The 19,691-nt window shown below is 43.2% G+C and overlaps 1 protein-coding gene across 3 annotated transcripts; it reads right to left on the bottom strand.

Annotated features, from left to right (window-relative positions):
• Positions 1-256: 256 nt before the first annotated feature.
• CDCA7 (cell division cycle associated 7) lies at positions 257-9,352 on the bottom strand. Of its 3 annotated transcripts, none has more exons than XM_085585078.1 (10): positions 8,559-9,352; positions 7,714-7,839; positions 7,227-7,337; positions 5,582-5,833; positions 5,123-5,200; positions 4,253-4,444; positions 3,660-3,800; positions 3,077-3,226; positions 2,357-2,493; positions 257-2,052 (listed from the first exon to the last, which is right to left on the bottom strand). In XM_085585078.1, exons 2-10 carry the CDS (start codon positions 7,777-7,779, stop codon positions 2,022-2,024), a joined length of 1,158 nt encoding a protein of 385 aa, XP_085441204.1. In that variant the 5' UTR covers positions 7,780-7,839; positions 8,559-9,352; the 3' UTR covers positions 257-2,021. The 3 variants fall into 3 exon arrangements, with proteins under 3 accessions (XP_085441204.1, XP_021408053.1, XP_077640950.1); XM_021552378.4 differs by having other exon boundaries at positions 9,276-9,352; XM_077784824.2 differs by having other exon boundaries at positions 4,253-4,441; positions 9,276-9,352.
• Between the last annotated feature and the right edge of the window lie 10,339 nt (positions 9,353-19,691).

Below are 19,691 nucleotides of genomic sequence, written 5' to 3'. Positions count from 1 at the left end.
AACTAAGCACTCTGTATTTTGACCATCATCACTAAGTCACCATGTGCTGAACAATTCACTCCAAGCAGCACGAGTATCAGAGCAAGCCTGATTCTGGAACACAGGGCCAGAGATGATAAGATGTCCGAGTCCCACTGATCCCCCAGGTATTATGGGAACAACCAAGTCCTTTACTTCACAGTCTAAGTTCACCTCAAAGTGATAAATTAGAAGTACAGCTCTAACAGGCTTTTTAAAACCAGTTCAGAGACAAAAATATTCTAAAACTGAAAATTTTTATTTTCAAAATAAAAATTTTTGTACAGAACAGTGTAGATCTGAGTAAATCTAAATACAGCAGTCTCTGTAATATAACACAAGGGTCTGCTTTTAGCACAGTACTTTCACACTCTAGCAATCAGAAGGCAAGCCAAGCAATTAGGAGGGAAAAAAAAAAAACAACCACTTTTATCTGTCAGAACACGTATTTCTAAAATGAGTTCCTTCTTCACAAAATGTTCCTAGAGGGAAAAGCACTCTCCACACCTCAGATTGCACAGCTATTCACACTATAAAAACAGACTAAGAGGGGACAGAAGATTTTCAATAGGAGAGATGATTTATGAAACAGAACTGCAAGTCTGAGACATAAATATCTGTTGTTTCTAAATTCCTCTCTCCTGCCCTCCCACACACACTGATGCAATTCCCAGAAAGGTATGAACTATGGATAATTTTGTATACACACAGTGCAAATACTGCACAGTCACAGAAGTGTAAACCCATGGTGATTCTTCTACTATTCACCTGTACATTATTTATAGCATTAGATTCTAAACCTTATACAAAGCCTGCACAGTAGTTTCCATAACAAAACTAAGCACATTTACACACTTTATGGTTCTCTGAATGCAACTTGCATGGCACCTTCTTTTTTACAACAGAGTACAGGAGACCCCTTATGTGCTCAGCATATCAGAAATCTTCAGCTCCGTTTCTGCTGTACTTATATTTCACAAATATTCCACAATCACAAAGAGCTAAATACAGAAACATTCATTGTCTGTTTTCCTGATAACCAAACTAAACAACCTTTCATCCACTTAAAGATGGCCAACAGCTACATGACCTGCCACCCCTCTACTTGACCAAGCCGTGGTCTGGAGATATCCCTCTTCCCCAGGACCACTGCTGACTCTGAAAAGCAGTTCTGCAGCTGCAGCAGAAACAGGGAAAAGAGAGTCCACCAAAACAGTAATTTAACATATGGAATATTCTGTTTTAGACAGTGGTCACTACACAACATATACCAGTTCATTCCCACCACTGTCACCAGTAGGCAATGCTAGTGCTGTAGAAGCTACCAGCAGTGGCCTTCTCTCATCTGAGCAACAACACAAAGTGCCATGTCAAACAGTGTCTACTGCAGTTTTTACTTCAGAGAATCTCCCTTGAAATAGCCAGTGTGAACTTTTAGTACTCTATAAAACCAAATATTAGTGCTTGGAGACTGCTCAGCTGTGATTTACAGGGCTTCCTTTTGAAATTAAGAACATGTTGTTGTTTCAAAGACTTCTACAATTCCATTTGATCATGAAGTGCCTGTATTGCAGAACTTGGCTGCTTTGTTCTGTGGAAAAAAACACCCCAAGTTTTCAGAACATCTCTATCTTTTTGTAACCAATTTTGGAGCACAAGTAAACCTGCAGCATAGATTGCTGCCTGAATGAAACTGGTGGCTTAAAGCCACATCTCCTTTGAGGAAGGAAAAAAAAGAAGTTATTCTAGTGAAAAAAAGCTGATACCATCTGATTTGCAAAGTTGTCTAAAGAGAAAACAATGGCCTGTGGGTGAAGACCTGCATTAAACAGCTTTCCTAAGTATGGTTTATACTGAAATAAATGAAAGGGTTTTATCCTTTTTTTACCCAAAAGGAAAGGGAAGCAGAGAAGGCTCTTTGCAATCTCATTTGATTAAACAATTCACTGCAGGCAATAATATTATGTTGGTGAAAGAATATGTAATTTAAGGCAGTCACAGCTTCAGTCTTCCATTCCAAGTTCTTGTTTCAAACTGAAAGGCAAGTAAAAACATGAGTCAGCTTGTAGCACAACATTGAAAACACTGAAAACTTTGGACCAAGCCCTGACAATACACAGAGGTTGAGAGCTAAAAGGCAGAGTGGATACATCACTTGTTTCAGGTAAGAACCAGTGTATCAGAAAAATCACAGGGCAAAATCTCTGATTCTGGAGGCAACACAGAGTAATCTTGAGATTTACCTGACAAACTACAATGTGGACATCTTTGCCCTCCCACTTCTGAGATGCTTATCCCACTTCATGCAACCACATCACTGACACAATGGCACACTCACCTTTTTAAGTAGGCATGGACATTGTCAAAGCCATGGTACTTGGCCAGATAGACCAGGACACCTGTGGCACATCGGCCATCTCGTTGTCTGCAGAAGCTACAGTTGCAGATTCCACGACATGGGGGGCACCTCCATGTCTACACAGAAGAGAGACAACAAGAAGCCCTTTTAGCTGAGATGCTATGCCAGATGTAACTCACTCACAACTTAGGAGAGTGCCCTGCTACACAGCGAGTTCTGCAGTGAACATCAGGACTGCATAAAGTTGCCTAAACCAGTACAAGATAAATTCCTCAGTCTGTAGGGGATTAAGCTCTCCACTGCCTGCCTTGTACATAACCACAGACAGCATTTCACTCTGTTTTAACTCCTACATCACAGGCCACAGCAGCAGCACTTTGTCCACAATACAGTAACTTTTCCTAGGGCATTAAGCATTAATGCAGAGGTAATAATAAAGAGGATGCTATTTCGATGCTCAAATATAAGAATATTTTGGCTGCTGCTCTGTTCTCATACTTTACTCCTGCAATTAAAACTACAGAAGTAGTAAATACAACAGGTTCTACACAACACAGTTCTGTGATTCAGGGTGAATCAAGCCACGAGTTCATGACATACTACAGCACTGTAAGCAGTTATAAAACCACTGCTGCCAATGAGCAATACCCCTGGCTGTGCAAGTGAAGCACAAAAAAGCACCACTGAGCATTGTCCTACCGGGTCCAGCAGTGCTGCTCTGACATCCTCCCCGTATCTGTTGCGGAGGCACGGCCCACAGAACTGGCCCCGCACTCCAATGCAGTCAGGGTTACGACAATTTGTCTTGGTGTCTATGGTTTTTTGGCGACACTGATGACAGGTGGATCCCTAGAACACAAAAAAACCCAAATAAGACATTTAAGATGGCATTTTAGATAGGGGGGGAAAAATCATTGAACAAAATCTCTTTGGCAGCTAGCAGTGCTTATCCTGAAACAGAAAGCCACCTTGCAAGTTTGAACCAAGACTGTTTTAATACTGCATCTTCAGTGTGTGGTAATCACTTCCCCTGGGTGGTATCACTTAGGTATTACAGTTGTTCCAGAGCAAAAGCAAGCTAATTGGCTTGGTAAAGGCCATTCTACAAATTCAGGCAAAAGTAAGAAGGGACACTTCAAGATCTCAGACATATTTCTCCCAAAAATCACATCCTCTCTCTCAGTGGGAGGGAGTGTACCCTATTATGCTAAAACACAAACACAGAATAACAAAAAATATTACTTCACAAAGTACACATTTCACAAAGCTGGAATATTCTTACCATGGCCCTGTTATATACTTTTTCTCTTGCAGATCCACAGATATTATCCAGCTCTTCTGCAGTTATGTCCTCAACTGGGCGCACAACGTGTGGAAAAGCCATGGCACCACGGTGACCCCTCCTGGGAGTACGGGCTTCATGCTGAATAGCAAAGACACAATACTTGCAATATTAGTTTGGGCAAAAACTCTACAAAAGCGAGGATCTTCACAGTAATGCTCAAGTCTCAAACACCCATCATATATTTAAGCAAGATTTAACAGAACTTTCTACAGATGTATGATATGGATGCAGCTTTAGCATCTTTACTTGATCTGTCCCCTTCAGGGTGCAGTGATGCTACTGATCTTGCTTCACTCCTGCTGGAGGTGCAAGAGGAAGTGGTTTTTCAAGGACCAGGAAGGGAAAATGGAGAGCACATACAAAATGCCCTTTTTTTTTTATTGTCTTTTTTTTTTTTTCTTTTAATTCTTCTAAGGCTATGGCATACTGATAAACCTCATCAGCTCTCTAGAGATCACTATTTTCTTGAAGGGAAACCTTCTTACAAAACCACCCTCACAACCCACAACAAAAGAACTAGATCATCATACCTCCAGGTATTCATCAGACATCTTTCTTCTTCTCACTAAGATGTACCGGTCATCTTCTTCTTCTTCTGGTACAAGAGTGGGAGGACCTTCAATCAAGGACCTGGACCTGGTGTGAGGCCGAGAACTCCGGTCTGGGTTCCTCCTTAAGGCACATTTGGGCAACGAACGCCTTGGAAGTCGCTTTGGTCCCTGCTAATGTTTAAAAGCCCCTAATGAAACAGGTGAAAACACAGATAGCTCCTGACCCTATACTGAGCTCCTCCCCTAAAAATGCCTTCCTCTCGTCTTTTCCAAAGACATGTCTACCCTGTCCCAGTCTGAAAACCAAAAGGTAAGAAGATCCTAAGCCATTTCACGTTAGGCATTCTGCTAGTCACAGAGAAACAGACAAAAGCAGCAAAACCCGTTGTCTGTGAGGAGCTGCGACTTTCAGCCTCGTTCTAATCTTCACCCAAATTACAAACACATCAACAATGAAATTCATTACACTGCTGATTCACAGCCCAACCTTCTTAAAAGTCAGGCTAAATGCCAGGTGTTTTTCAAGGCTCCAAACTCACAGAATATTCAGGTCTGAGCTGCCCTCCCTTGTCTCCAGCCTTTGTATAAACACATATTTACACAGCACCTTGTTTGGTTTTATTGGCCTGTGGAGACACTTAACCTTTATAAATTAATTTGTTCTGCTTTGTACCATGGCAAATCAAAAGAGCATTACACAATGAGGATACCCATTTTAAGAAGCAATAAAATTCTAACTGGACTTTGATTTGCACAGTTTATTAAGTTTTTACATTGAGAATCCTGCTTTGTAATGTCAGAATTTGACTCTTAGAAATCTGAATGCAAATCTATTAAGTTTATACTCACATGACTGACAGCTGGCAACGATTTTCTCCCACCAAAGATACCAGAAACATTTTGCAACTCAGCCATTAGTTTTGCAAGCTAACAAGAGAGAGAAAAATGAAGCAGAGCTTTAAAAGGGTATTTATGTGCTATTACATACTACTAGGGCAATTGGCTAAAAGTACAATTACTTATAGGAAACGCAGTCATTCTTCAACTCTTTACGTTTATGTCTTATTTATGTTTTAGTGACTGTAAGTAATTTGGAAATGCTCAAAACTTATTATGTCGTTAGGCTTGCAGCCTATGGATTTTCATATGCCAGCAAATATGAAGTACCAGATTTAAATTTTAGGAATGCAAATTTGTCTTAATACATTCACATAATTCCCTTTACAGTGAATTTAAACAGAGGTCCCCCAAGAGTTGAAAGGGAGGGGGGAAAAAGAGCCAGTTCACAGGAAGACATAGAGTACTTGCCATTGCTTTGTTTTCCTTTATGTTTAAAGCTCTTCTTTCTAAAAACACAGCACCATTTTCTTCAGTGTCAGAGTCTGAATCTAGAGTGGGCATCGGTGTTTCAGGGACAGGTTCCATGCCACCCTTCCTCCTCTCCGATCTTCGAGGTGGGAACTTCATGGCTACTTTCAGAGGAACAGGGCACTTCTTCCCTCTCTGATTGATCTCACTTTCAGCACTTGCATCATTCTCATCTGAATCTGATTCCAATTTCTGTTAACAAACCAAAATGGTAGCATGTAAATCCAGGAGAGTTGCTCTGCAGTTAAATACAGTGGACAATGCTTTGTCTAGGAGTAGTTTAAGAGGCTACCTTGCTGAAATCCAGACAGCCAGTCCTAGTGTTCTAGTGTACTTTGGAGCAGGAGAAAAGGAGAGGGGACACAGGGAAAAAAAATCTCTCAAGGAGACTCACGTGGTTGTGCCAAACACACCAGAAAAGGGAGTGTAGTATTTGCAGCAGTTGCAGCAGTTTCTGTGTACAGTATGAGAAAGAGAACTGCCTTTAAAGGACTCAATTTTGCTACATATAGCATTTGGTTGCAAAAAATGTCACTATGCAGTTGTCTGCACAAGGTCAAACTCAATTTTGTAAACTGTCAAGTACAGTCATCTCACAGAATCAATGATAAAAAAGGAAACTTCCTTCTAGAGCCAACCAATGAAATAATTATGAATAAAATCCCGGTATTTTCTGATCTTTGAATTCTGATGTCTTGCTTACAAACTTCCCATGAACGATTCAGTGAGGACATAAATTATTTAGTTAAAAGCTCATTATGCAATAGGCTTTGATTTTTCTTTTTAGACACAACAAGACAGTCTTACTTTGGTCAGCAGTAAGAGTGGATATCAAATAGCCATTTTTATTTACACTGGGTTTTTACTAAGCAGGTATGTTATTCTGGTTATACATTATGGCTAGTTACTGACTTTTTTTCTACATATATATTCTAGCTTTGTCTCCTACTTACTCTTTTTATGCTGTGTTATAACTCAGATGTGATTTCTTCCAATTAGACATTTTTCTAGTAATTTCTCAGCATTTCTCATCTGCCCTGAAGTTATGACAAACCTGATTTTGCCAAACGTACTACTTCAGTTTCTCTTCTGAAGAATATCAACTATTGATCTTTTTGAACAATAAAACTGATGTCAAGGAAAAGCAGGGAGGCAGATTTCACCACCTATGGCTATCTCTCTACTGTTGAAAGATGCACAGCATTCCCTGTTACCCTGCCAGAGTGGAAGTCTGCATGTCAAGACACACAGGAATTTTTCCAAGGCTTGCTGGAGTCCATGGGCTAGCTTCGCATTTCATATTGAGGAAACCAGAAATGTCAGGCTCCAATAGAGTAACATCCAGCAAGGACAGTTTTAAGATGTATATTTCAAAATACATATGGCAGACTTTAAAAGTTCTGTATCTTGAGTGCTTTTCAGAGAGACAAAAAGAAAACTAGACTTTGGCTACTTAGACTGTTTACTAAATGAAATGATGCTTCCTTCTGAAATACTGAACTTCAAGCTGAAGTTGGCTTATTTTCCAATTAAGAATGTGTAAGAATTTAAATACAAAATAGCAAACAAAAATCAACTGTCTTACCAATGCATCTTGAACCTCATTTTCTGAAAAGCCACAGAAAGATTCATCATCAGAGGCTTCATGAAAAATTTTTGCCAGTTCTTCTTTAATATCTGACCTAAATTTGCATTTCTACAAAAAATAAAATATCCTTTAAGTTGTACAGAATTTTTTTAACATATATATGTGCAGTACAAGCAAATATCTTTTTAATAAAAAAAACAGTTAAGGCATCTCAGAAGGGGTTTCAGAACCACAGCTGTAAATTACCAGGCACGTTAGATTAGGTGACATATCAAAGGCTAGAATTGATAGTTAATCTGTTTCCAACAATTACCACTTAGAAGCATAAATAAAGAGTGAAATGAAGTTACAGGATGTAGCACAGGTTTATAACTACTATACAAAAACATAAGCAGAGCAAGTGGCTTTACATTGTTAGCTTTACATTTTTGCAATCTTTACTAGTACTGCATATATGATCTTATTTTTCTGGTACTGTACTTACTGTGTTTGCAAAATTATCAGAACCAAAACTATCACAACTGTCATCAGAGGATGAGGATGTTTCCATGGGAATCAGTTTTGTATTTCGAAAGGTTCTGAAGCTTCTCCTTCCTGAACAACCTCGGCGCTACAAAAGGACAACAGCAACACCATTAAGAAGAGACCTACTGCAGCATAGTAGCTTTAAAGAATGTCTTTTGACTGAAGCTTAGGAAGTTTAAACATTTTAGGATGTTTAGCAATCTTGAATGCAAGTCAGAAAACAAACATCAGCTTTAAAATAAATCTCAAAGTTAGGAATAACAATAGTTTTTACTCTGATACAGTTCTGATCGTTGTTATAGATGAGTTTCATTCAGGATTTAAGAATAATTAGTTTATATAAACAGGCAAGTGGAAATAAGCATATAAATCATGTCATTCCCCAGTCATCATAGCCAGTCACGGAAAAAAGTGCAAGTACAGAAAAAGTACCTAGAAATCTACTTTGATTCACTTATTACTTGCAGTTCGAGGCAAACACTACATACTCTGCACCTCATAAGGAAGGGCCAAAGAATCCTACCCACAGATTTGAAACAACCGTTCTAGACAAAGCAGCTTGCTGTTTTGTTCATTTTGCCACCGATTTAGAAGATTTTTTTTAAAGGGCTTCAGGTTTTCCTTTCCCAGGAAATGTTTCTACTGGCAGTGACCCGTTTTATCCCCCGAGGCTGGCATCGAGGCCGTGGGGCAGACCCCACACTGAGGTGCTGCCTCGGTGATGAGCGCTGGCGCTTCCCGGGCCCGGCGGCCGGGCCGGACGCGGGACACACGGGGCTTCAGGCAGCAGCTGCCCGGGCCAACCTGGAGCCCGCCGGAGCCCTCTCCTCAGCGCCGCTCTGCCTGCGGCTTTTCGCTTCACAGCTGCGCCGGCACCGAACTGCGGCGCGGTGCCCCAGGCACGAAAGGGCGGCTCCGGGTGCCGGCCGCCGCGGCTGGGGGTGCGCGCAGCCGGGGGCACCGCGCCGGGCCGGCCCGCTCCGGGAGGCCTCAGGCGTGGAGCGGCCCGGCCCCAGGGACCCGGGCTGGCCAGGGGCTCGCAGACCCGCCCGTCCCCGCCAGGGGCTCTCCCCGCCTCCCGCTAAAATGGAGCCGCCCCGCACACACGCGGCCGGGCCGACCCTGCGCTCCTTCCCGCCCGTCCCGTCCAGTCCCTGCGGCGCAGGGCCGCTCCCCACGACACCGCCCCACCACCGGCCCCGCGCCCCCGGCGAGGCGGGAGCGACGGGCTCCCGAGCCGAATTCCCAACCCAGTTAGGCGGGCAAGGGCACCGCCATGTACGGGGCGCCCGAGCACCACGGTGGGGCAGGAGAACCGGAGCTGCCGGTCTGAGTGGTGGGGCTGCCCCGATGTCGTTCTCCCTGGGGTGCCCAAACTAAAGACCCTCCCCCCACCCGACGCCACCAGCACCCCTTTCGCAGCGCAGCTTAGTCCGGCTTGCCCAGGTTCGCAAGACTACGGGAGCGGCGGCAAGCGCCACAGTCTCCCCCCTCTCTGCAGCGGCGGCGGGCAGCGCTCACCTGCGGGCGCGGCGGGGCCATGCTGGCGGCGGCGGGCGAGCGCTGGAACTGAAGGTTCGCGCCAAAGCGGCTGGACCGCGGGGGGCGGGGCCGGCGGCGCCTTTCCCGCGTTGCCGCCCGCGTCCTGGCAGATGCAGCGCACACCTCCGCGGGGTCAGGCACCCGGCGGGCTCCCCTGGCCCTCCCCCCTCTGCTAAGGAGCTTATCAGGTCTCTCGGGATATCCCCGAAGGGGCCAGTGCGGAGGTCCCCTTGTTTTGTTTTTTTTTCTATTCGCGGTGTAGGCTTTGTGGAGCTGCAAGGGCCTGGTCCTGTGGCGCGAAAAGCTCCCGGGCGGAACGTGGCGGGACTCGGCTACAGAAGGGGGGTGGGGCTGCCCCCACTCGTGCCTAGCCGGAACCGGCTGGGAAGCCTCCTAGCTCGTTTTTTTGTTTTGTTTTAAATAATTTTATATGCCAAACCTAAGTTGGCTTCGCTCTGAAATAAGTTCCCTAAACCTGCCAGTTTTCAAGGGCACTGGGGTTTCTCCAGGAAATAAAGCCGAGGGTCTGTGTGCTGGCTGCCCCAGCAGTGCCCGCGCCCAGCACCGCCTGCCAAGCAGCGTGGTACAAGCGCAGTGTGTCAGAACACCGCCCGCAGCGCTCACTGCCCTGAGTCCCAGGAGGAATGGAGGGTCACTCACCAGCGCCCCACAGATCAGCGTTAGGAGTGAGACTCTGGGTGACGCCTCTGCTCCTCGGGTAACAGCAGTTCAACAGAATTTTAAAAAGAAGTTGGCTGCCTTGCCCTCTGCAATCACAATACCATTTGAAGACAGGCCAGTAGAAAATAGATCAGTCATTTTAAACCATTTTTGGTAACAGGTATAATAGCACATTAAATCAAGTACAGCCATTAAACAGCGAAATAACTGCTATGTGATATTTGGCAGCAATAGTAACAGGAGCTGAAGAAGCTGTATGGGATTTGTGGCCCGGTGTTTGCTATAATCCTCTGTTTATGCTGTGGTTTGAGCAGGGCTCAATACCAGTGCAACTGTTGCTGCTCGGCATTTCCAGGTGCCTCCCTGACACAGGCGAGTCCCCACTGCAATCAGCGGGAGGGAGGAGGCCGTGTGACGTGCAAACCTGTGCCCGTGTAAGGCAAACCAGGAATCATTTCTGAGCCAAAGCCCGTAAATAGCCTACAGCACAATAGGGTACAAGAGCCCTCACGGAGCTGTTCTACTTTCTGTGGGCATTATTCTTCCTGCGCATGCTGCAATCTGTCGTGTAAAAGAATCTCCATTTTAAATAAGCCCATAATTACACACTTACCTGCACTGCTGGCTTCTCAGCACACACAAAAGCAGATGAACTAAAGCAGTTCTCCAGAGACCACACCATGCTCCGTTCCTCTAAATCCACATTCGTGGAGGATTGCCACCCACATGGCTTCCAGACAAGACAGCTCAGTTGAGAAGAGGGGGATGTTTTTTGAATTTTGACATACTTTTACTTCCTTCAGAAAAAGAAATCTACAAATACTAGTTTACTTACATAGAAAAAGAGATTCAGTTTATGAACAGTAAAAGCCCTTAACATCTTGAATCACAATTATCAGAATTTTACTAGAGAAGTAGCCAACCTTCCCAGCTTTCAAGAGCGTCATAGGAAATGTTATGAATTGCTGATGGCACTAGCTAAAGCAAAACTTCACACTGCAGTTACTTGTCCATTTAATGCTTAATGCAAACAGCATTCTTCAAATCTTCAAACTACATATGTAGTCAATTCAGACAGGATCCAGAGAGGACACTTTGTGAACTGTATTGTCAGGTTTTTTTTTAATATGTGAAAAATAATTCTTGTATTGAAAATTGTGTATATCAACTCATATATTTTAGAGATGATGGGGGAGAAGAGCTCAGGACAGGGAAAATAGAAATGACATGTATGTGAAGGGCAGAGGCTTCCCTTCCTACAGCACACAGCAAGGGTGCCAGAAAATGAAGGTCTGTAACTCAGGAGATAGTTGTTGTGACATGTGACACTGTGATTTCCCATTTTCATCTTTACGGCTTGCGTGCTCCTGCTCTGCCCTGCAGGGCCCAGGTGCCCTCGGTAGATGGACACAACAAACTTACCAACTGGCTTTACCATGATGGAAAGAGTTTTTCTGTGTTTGTCAAGACATAGGCAGCACCACTGTCCTACAGATGTTAAGCTATTAACAGTAGCTGAAGACATGCAAAGCTGAACTCAGGTGAACATTGAATTTTCAGCCACACTTAAATTAGGATAATGTGAGTGGAGGAAAACATCCCTGCCTTTTCAGTCCCCCAGTCAGGGTCCTGCATAGCCTGTCCAGTGCTACCAGCAAGCTCTTCCCTCAGAGTTCACATGTCAGCAAAGATCATCTGGAGTATTTTATCAGGTGTTTTCAAGAAAATAATCTGTTACAGTCTCTTGTCTTTGAAATGAGCTGTCACTACATGGTAGCAGCACTTGAAAACCTGCTAAGGGAATAGGCTAGAATCATGGGGGGACATGCAGTAGATTGAGCGTGCAACACTTTCTACGCTTATCTGGGGGAAGAAAGTTGTTTACATTTTAAGATCTTCAAGCAGCAGCAAGAACATGGACCTCCAACAATAGCTCCATTGTCAGAAACAATAGATGTGACCTTTGGTCTGCTGGGATGAAGGACAAGTGCTGTCCTCTGTGTCACCCCGTGGATTTCAGCACTGTAACACGGCTTTTCTCTCTGGAGGCAGGACTCCTGCTGCCCGCCCTGTCCCTAGCTCTCCTACACATTTCCTATCTTAACTCTTAACTACACTCAACACTCTTTATGCTCCTTTCCTTTTTTTTTTTTTTTAATTGAAGCAATACATTTTTACCCTCTGTCATGAATGAGTGTTTTAGGACACTTGAAGAATCCCTGGCAAAGGTATCAGCAAAATATGTTTACTATAAAAGTGAAAACATGACAAAGTTAATTGTCAAGGTTCACTCTACTACTTAGTAGATGGTTAAAGCACACAGAGAAAAATTATACTGAAGTCTAAAATCAATCTAAAACTAAAATCAACCAAAAATTATCTACATGGAAAAAGGGTAAAGCTGAGAAAGAGTAAGGATAAAAAAGAATAAGGGACACCCTCCCATTGAGTTACAAGGTTCAGAATGGACTTCCTTGCCAAACATAGCCCCACACTTGAAAAATGGTTTAGGCCTAAAATTTTAATGGCACTTAAACTTAACAGCACTTAATTGACAGCTTAATATAAACAATTTAACAAATTTACTGTGGCACAACACTAACTCACTAGTAGATCTAACTTATTTAAAAATCAAAAGTACTTAAGAATCTAGAAGAGAAAAATTCATAGTACATTTGCTATAACATACACACAGACCCAAAAGACTACATACAAGGTATATACATTTGAAAAATTCCCTTTGAATTCAGCAAAGTACTCACATCAGATGCCTTTTTCATCTTTCCCTCTGTGTCTTCTCAATGGACAAAGGGTTGAGTCTTGAGGAGTGGGGGCAGCCCAGGCTGCATTGCTGGCCATCAGTGGTGGTCCCCCAAGCCTGGCAAACGTGAGTTGGCTGGCTCTGAGAGGTCCCACGCAGGGGGAGGTGCTGGTCAAGCCTGCTGCAGTCCAGGAGGGCTCAAAGGGTCTCACTTAGACTGCTCTTTAGAGGGTCACAAAAGAGCTGCCTTTAGTCATAGTAATTTTCCATCCTGGTCACAATTTGGGTTGGCAATTTTCTTTAAAAGTGTGGTAACAAAAATCTTGTTCCACTTGGGTTTTTATTCAGGCAAGAATAGTCAGTTTTCAAGGCTGTTCATTAAAAAACAGCCTCACTAGAAAGCATAAGCTCCTGGGAGCAGGCAGTGTTTCTGATGAGCTCAAGAAGAGCTTAGCCCAGGTGGTGTTTGTCAAGGCCAAGGCTTAATGAGTATTTCTGAAATCACACTATGGCCCAAGGGCAGGATGCACTACCACACCTGCCTAACGTGAGAATGCATTAGTTAATGTTTGTGTGATGCTAGTATTGATTGTGATGAGACTTGCACAGTGACACATGTCTATAGATGCAAGCATTTAAGAGGAAAAGGAGAGTTTGGATTCTCATGACCACAGAGTACCCGCAGAACAATGCAGTAACATATCTTAGGTCCATAGAAAAAAAAAATATTGCAGCCACTAATGACAGTAATTAAAAATTTCTGTAAGAGCTGTCCAATCACCTCTTCATCTGAGAAAATTATAGTGTGTTATTGATACCATTAGTGCAATAAAATGATGCTAAAAAACATTTTGCATTGAAATAATCAGACATTGATTTATGATGTAAATTGTAAATCAGTAACCTATAACACACACTAATTGTTTTTCTCTTTACTGTAAGGTGTGTTTCTTGAAAAGATCTGATCAAGCATATCTATTTGTTCCCATGTCACCCTCCAGTGGCTCACACTACTATACAAGACATAATAAGGTGTATAATCAGGTAACCTGCTATTGATTGCCATCCAGAAAGGACACACTTGTTCTTACACAGAAGCAGGAGGATAGCCACTTTTGGGGATTTAATTACAGCTAGATCTCTACATGTTTGCTGGACATGAATTTTACGGAATACCTTTTAATGTAAATACTTCAACACTATGCTCTGATAGGCAAAATCAGATTTTGTGAAATAAATATGTTTAAATATTTAACATGTACAATCACTTTCCAGTAAGACCATCTCTACTAGCTCCATAAAATACCTCCACAATGCAATTAGTATCTTCTTCCTTTTTTTTTCTCTCCAAGGAAAAATAGATTTTCTCCTTTTAATTTAACAGGTTTGTATCGCCTTGTGCTTTGCTGTGATTTTCTTGTTAGTAAAGGTGGGGTGCCAATGCATCCTGCATGTTGAATTGAAGATGGTCATGTCCAATCCTATCTGATATCTTTGTGTTTCTTTGACACAAACTGGCAAGACCACAAAACTGAAAGAATAAGAAAAGGAAAACCAAAGGAATAATACTAGTCAGTGTCAGAAAAAGTACAGCTGATACTACATTTATCAGTGCACTAAGAGAATGGTTGAAATGTGGTCATTTTTGATAGAAACATTAATGGTTATTCCAAAGGTAAGTCATAGCAGATCATTTGGAGCCCAGAGCATTATGATGCACATTATGGGAATGTAATTACAATGCTCATTTGATTACCCTGCAGCCATTCCACAAAATGCATAGCAAAAAATGTTGATGAAAGTAGCTGGTTTTGATATGCAGTAGCCACTTTCAAAAGTGCAAGATCCCAGCCCTTTCATTGTTGGTCTTTGACTTTTATTTTCCTTTGAAAACACAAATTACATTTAGTCACATCATAAAGAAATCACTTACAAAATATTCTGTAAATGTATAGCTGTGGGAAACAGAAGGCTATCAAGAAGTAACCAAAATACTTACTGTAGTCTGTTTTTTTTCCTTTTACATAAGCTTTGCCACTGCCTTTTTGCAAGTGTTGATTTGCGTTGCCTCCACCAGCCTTCAGCAAGATGTGGCTGATGGGAGAGGATGAGAGGGGAGAGGCGGTGGCATAACCTCCTCCCCAGGGATCTCTGTCCCCAAGCAGCTCTCTCAGGAGCGAGTGGGACAGGTAGAAAGCCTCTCACAGGGCTCGCTAGTGCCTGACAGAACTCCCCAGGGTACATCTCAAGTTTTCAAGCCCTGGGGATTTTTCCACAGCATGAGGGAAATGCCCTCTTTGCTGCAGGGAGCCCACACCTTGCTTGCTAAGGCAGGGAAAGGAATCTATGTGCTGAGCCCCAGGTACACCAAACCACTGCATCCTGCACTGCGCAGTGTCCGCGTCTCCCTCCGGCAGCTCCTGCCAAAGGGCGCCGGGCGGTGTCCGGGCGGTGTCCGGAGGTGTCCGGAAGTGTCCGGAAAGTGTCCTGGAGGTGTCCTGGATGTGTCCTGGAGGTGTCCTGGGGATGACCGGGAGGAGGCTCCGGCCTTGCAGGGCTGCGAGGAGCGCGGGAGGCGCAGGGAAGGGCCGCACGCTGCAGCCCCAGCTCGCCTTTGTCCCAGGAGGACGCTGCCTGCCGGCGCCATTCCTCTGTCCTCTGAGTTGTTAGTCTCAAATGCCCTGTATTTACATTCACTCAAACGTGATCTTGGCAGACCCTTATTAGTGTTATTGCCTTAATAGACTTCTCCTCTCTAACCTCTAAATTTTTGCAACAAACTGGCTTGAACTGCTAAGCGTGGCAATTCATTAGATAAGAATATTATGTAAAAACCCTTCTATGGTGCACACATATACAGAAAATAATTCTGTCAGACGTAATTTTCAGAGGTAGCACAGCTATTTGATTCCATTTAGTGACATGAGATGCCAGGAGGTCTCTCAGTTTGGGGTTTTTCCACAGTTCTATAAGTCACTGCCCATCTTTCCTAGGCTAAAGTAATAATAATAATAATTATTATTATTACTATGTCAAAGTGCATTCTCTAGCACAATCAAAAAAATCAATTGCATATATATGATGTACAGTCCAATGTTCTTGGCAGCAAGTCTGCAAATTACAGAAAGTCTTAAAATACAAGGGGTGTGATCCTGAGCAGCATCAGCTGAGCTAGAGAGCAGGACAGAGGTGAGGGGTGCCATGGCTGGGGGCTGTTGTTCTCAGTGAGGTAACCTCTGCTCCATAAATCAGCTCGGCAAGTTGCCAAATTCTGGTCTGCATGCTGTCATACATGGCCAACTGCTAGAAAAAAAAAAATCTGTGGGAGCAGATAAGATGGAGCAAAACTGCAGTAGCCAGTTTTTTCTTTAAAAAGCAAACCATGTCCAAAATCACCCTTTCCCATTTCACAGCAAGAAAGCAGGTTCTCCTGGGGCATTAGCTCAGTCACAGAACAGCTGGAGGAGGCACAAATGGGCACTGTCCCCTTCCAGCTGAACGAGGACTTGCCCTGGCTGCATGCAAACAAAAGGAGCCTGTGTTTGCAGGCCTGGGCAGTGTTTTTGCTTGAGGAAGTCTCACACTCACATGCTGCCCTGTGGGTCTCACAGGTGCTTGAGTTGCCAGCTGGTTCACAGCACAGCAGCACGTCTCTGACCTGCAAGACGCAGGGAACAAGTGCCTGGAGAATGCAGCACCACACGAAGTGCTGGTCTGGCTGTCACTCCCTCTATGGAGCAGGTCTCCAGGACACTCTTCTCTTACAGCCAGTCCTGATGGCAGTGGCAGGTACCCCAGTGCTGCTGGGGAAACCCATGTTCTTAAGAAGCCAATATACAACAGGGTCAGACCCAGCTCTGGGCCACTGAGCTGAAGAAGAATGATTACTACCCCTCAGTGGTGACTGCTCTCCATCCTCCTGTTGTTCTTTCCTATTTTTTAAAGACATCCTTAGGTATATGGGAAAGACAAAAAAAACCCAACAACCAAAAAAAAAAAAAAAACAACCCAACAAAAAAAAAAACACATTGGAAAAAACAGAGCCACATATCTTTTTGGCAGAAAAATAAATAAGTCTTTTTGCTCATGCTATGAAGACATCAGCTGTGAGGGTAAAGCCTGTAAAATTTCAGAAACCAAGGACCATGATGCTGAGGTTGACCTGCTCTTCCTGTCTGAACTGAGCACTGCTTCCTCCCTCACAACCCACCCGCAGGGTCAAGAACCAATTGCTGGGGAGAGATGCTGCTGTTCACCCTGAAACTTTCCTGCTGATGTCTGGCATCCAGAGAGAGTGGGGCAGCTCTTGTGATTCCCACAAGATCCAGAGTAAAATGCTGCTGAATGAACAGAAAGACTCTGTGTAAGCTCTGGCAGCAAGTCTCACAAATAAAAAAAAATAAAAAATTTTAAAAAAAAGGAAAAAAAAAAAAAAAAAAAAGAAAATCTGATTTTGTAAATATTCTCTCAATTGGATGCAAATATTCACTCACTTTGGATGACCAGGTCTGAATTTGCCTTCACAAGTTCTTTGCTATTTTTCATCATCCATTCCCATTCCAGTAGGCTCGCTTCTTACAGGTCAGAGTATTTTAAACCCTGGAAGAGGAAAATGCAGGTACCTTTTGGGGATTAAGAAAATATCAACATTCAAGCATGGAGATATGAAGCCAAAGAGAAAGAAAAGCCAAGAAACAAAGGGACAGCTCTACAGCAGTGGTATTTTGTGCCACTTGCAGAGTCAGCCATGGAGGGAGGGTATAGCAGCTGCAGCACTGCCAAGGATATGTGTGTGGATGCAGGATAGTGTGTCCAGCTCCTGGTATGCACATCTAGACATACTGGTACTTCAATATTCCTGTCTTTAACAGACTTGTAAGAAAACCCTAAGTGAACATAATATGGCTCCTTTCCAAAGAGCATTTCCTGAGGTGTAATTGCCCAAGACAGTCTGATTTTACACATTGCTGTGCACGGTCTTCTAGCTGTATGAAAAAAAAGGCTCAGCTTTGTAAAGTAGTGGGGCTATGTGTGAAAATGTAAGCACATTTTTATTTATAGTGAATTATCATCAAGATAGGGAGTATCCACATTAAAAGTGATAAAAAACAAGACAGAAAATAAAATCTTGCTAAATTTTTTTTTTACAAGTTCACTCACTGTTGCTTGAACCAGCAATTCTGGTACAGCAAAAGGATTTCTAATCAGTCACTAATGCATGATTGTTTAATTTTAATGGGCATGATCAATACCATCCGCTCCTTCTTTAAATGCTAATGAATACTTTAATACAACAGATGTGGACAAACAGTACATTGCAGATTAAAATTAGGCATGGCATTAAATAGCTTACAAACAGCAGAGGAATCCTGCTGGACATCTTGATGAACAACCACAGGCAGCTGATAAATCTTGAATTGCCACCACCAGCCCACACTATCTCATGCTTGTACAACTACACTGCCATCCTGATCACCCTAGAAGAGAAAGGTGCCTTTCCAAACTCTTGCGATTTCTTTCTTAAGATTTGTGCAGGCCCAGCTGTGATTCCTGAGATGCATATCCAAATTTTAGTAACACAAGCACATTTCTAGCAACTACTCTCAGTTACTGTTAGTTGGTATCGTCCAGCCCATTTTGGTCATGGCAAGAAATGTCAAGGAAGGATCCCCAAACTAGACAAAATCCCAGTCCCCTGCTTGTGACAGATAAACATCCAGTGCTAGATTGTCCGTGTCTCCCAAATTAGTTGTCAGGCTCAGTAAACCAGGGCTAGAAGCTGGATTACTCACTAGCTTTCAGCCAGTTTGAAGCCACAAGAAAATGGCAAACTTTGTTACCAAAGGGCATCATATGCATCTGAATTCACTTCAAAGTAAGGCTTCTATTTCTTCTGCTTTTAACTGTTGTCAGATGAAAAGGCACCTGAGTGACAGAGATGCAATTCCTGACACCTGGTGTCATGTGTGTCTTGCTCCATTGGTTTTGGTGGATCCTGTCCTGAATTCATGAAATGTGAGTACCAGTTCACTCTGGTAGGTATTGGAAACTCACCCCAGGGCTCAGCCCTCACTGGGGCTGGTGGCAATCAAAGGAAGGAGAGCTGCATGTGCCCACAGGAGTGGCCTTTGTGTAGAGCAGGGACTTTACATGTCCTTTAGAATGCACAGGGACAGGGCTTTGGTGATACCCCTCACCCTGAGTGGGCAGTGTGCCAGCAGCTCTGCCAGCATCACTCACCTGGTGTGCCAGCAAGGGATGGGTGCTGTACAGCACCCTGTTCAAAGGCATCTCTAATTTACAGCTCCTTGGCTTTCAGAGGGTACCATTCAGCTTCCTTTATCTATTTCTTACTTTTTTTCTCTCTTGCATCTTGTGAAACCTAAATTTTTTTTTTTCCTTTTTAATTGTGTGAAATCAACTTGGAGTGAAAAGGCCACGAAGAAACTTTCTGACGCCAACTGAGTATAAGCTGTGTCTTTGTTCTCCACAGAGCTAAAGACCACATTAATCAGAAACTTTGCTGACCTTGTCTTTACTGCCTGAATACTGAAAGACAAAAGCGACAGAGTCTGGCCACATTTAAAAATTCAATTAAAAAATACCAGCTGCACAGGAATAAATATTATCATAGACCTCAGTGGGGTTAGTTGTAACTATGATAAAGACAATGCCTTCTTCTCACTCTATTTTAATTTTTTTTCCCCAAAAAGAATAAAGCCTAGTTTTTGATTCTCCTTCTGATTAAGACAACTGTATACGTGACAGAGTGTGCTCAGTGGTATTGGGTAGCTAAGGTTGGAGCTTTTAATAAGGAACAAAGTAAGAAAATCCTGAGAAGGAATGGCAAGCTGAAAGTGGAGAAGTGAAGCTACTAAAGTGGACCTGAAGAAAAATGTCCTTGTGGTCCCTTTTTTCAGACTATGCTGAAATACATACCTCTTCCTATAGCC

Source organism: Lonchura striata, chromosome 7 (genome assembly GCF_050655825.1).
Source record: "Lonchura striata isolate lonStrDom1 chromosome 7, ASM5065582v1, whole genome shotgun sequence".
NCBI lineage: Eukaryota > Metazoa > Chordata > Aves > Passeriformes > Estrildidae > Lonchura > Lonchura striata.
This window is presented reverse-complemented; position numbering and strand designations above follow the sequence as displayed.

Bases quoted from the DNA above. Each gene is read 5' to 3' on its own strand.
- CDCA7 (XM_021552378.4), bottom strand. From the start codon at position 9,296: ATGGCCCCGCCGCGCCCGCAG. The intron at 7,840-9,275 runs GTGAGCGCTGCC...GTCCTTTTGTAG, and splicing joins TGGCCCCGCCGCGCCCGCAG to CGCCGAGGTTGTTCAGGAAG. The intron at 5,201-5,581 runs GCAAGTACTCTA...CTCTCTTGTTAG, and splicing joins TAAAGGAAAACAAAGCAATG to CTTGCAAAACTAATGGCTGA.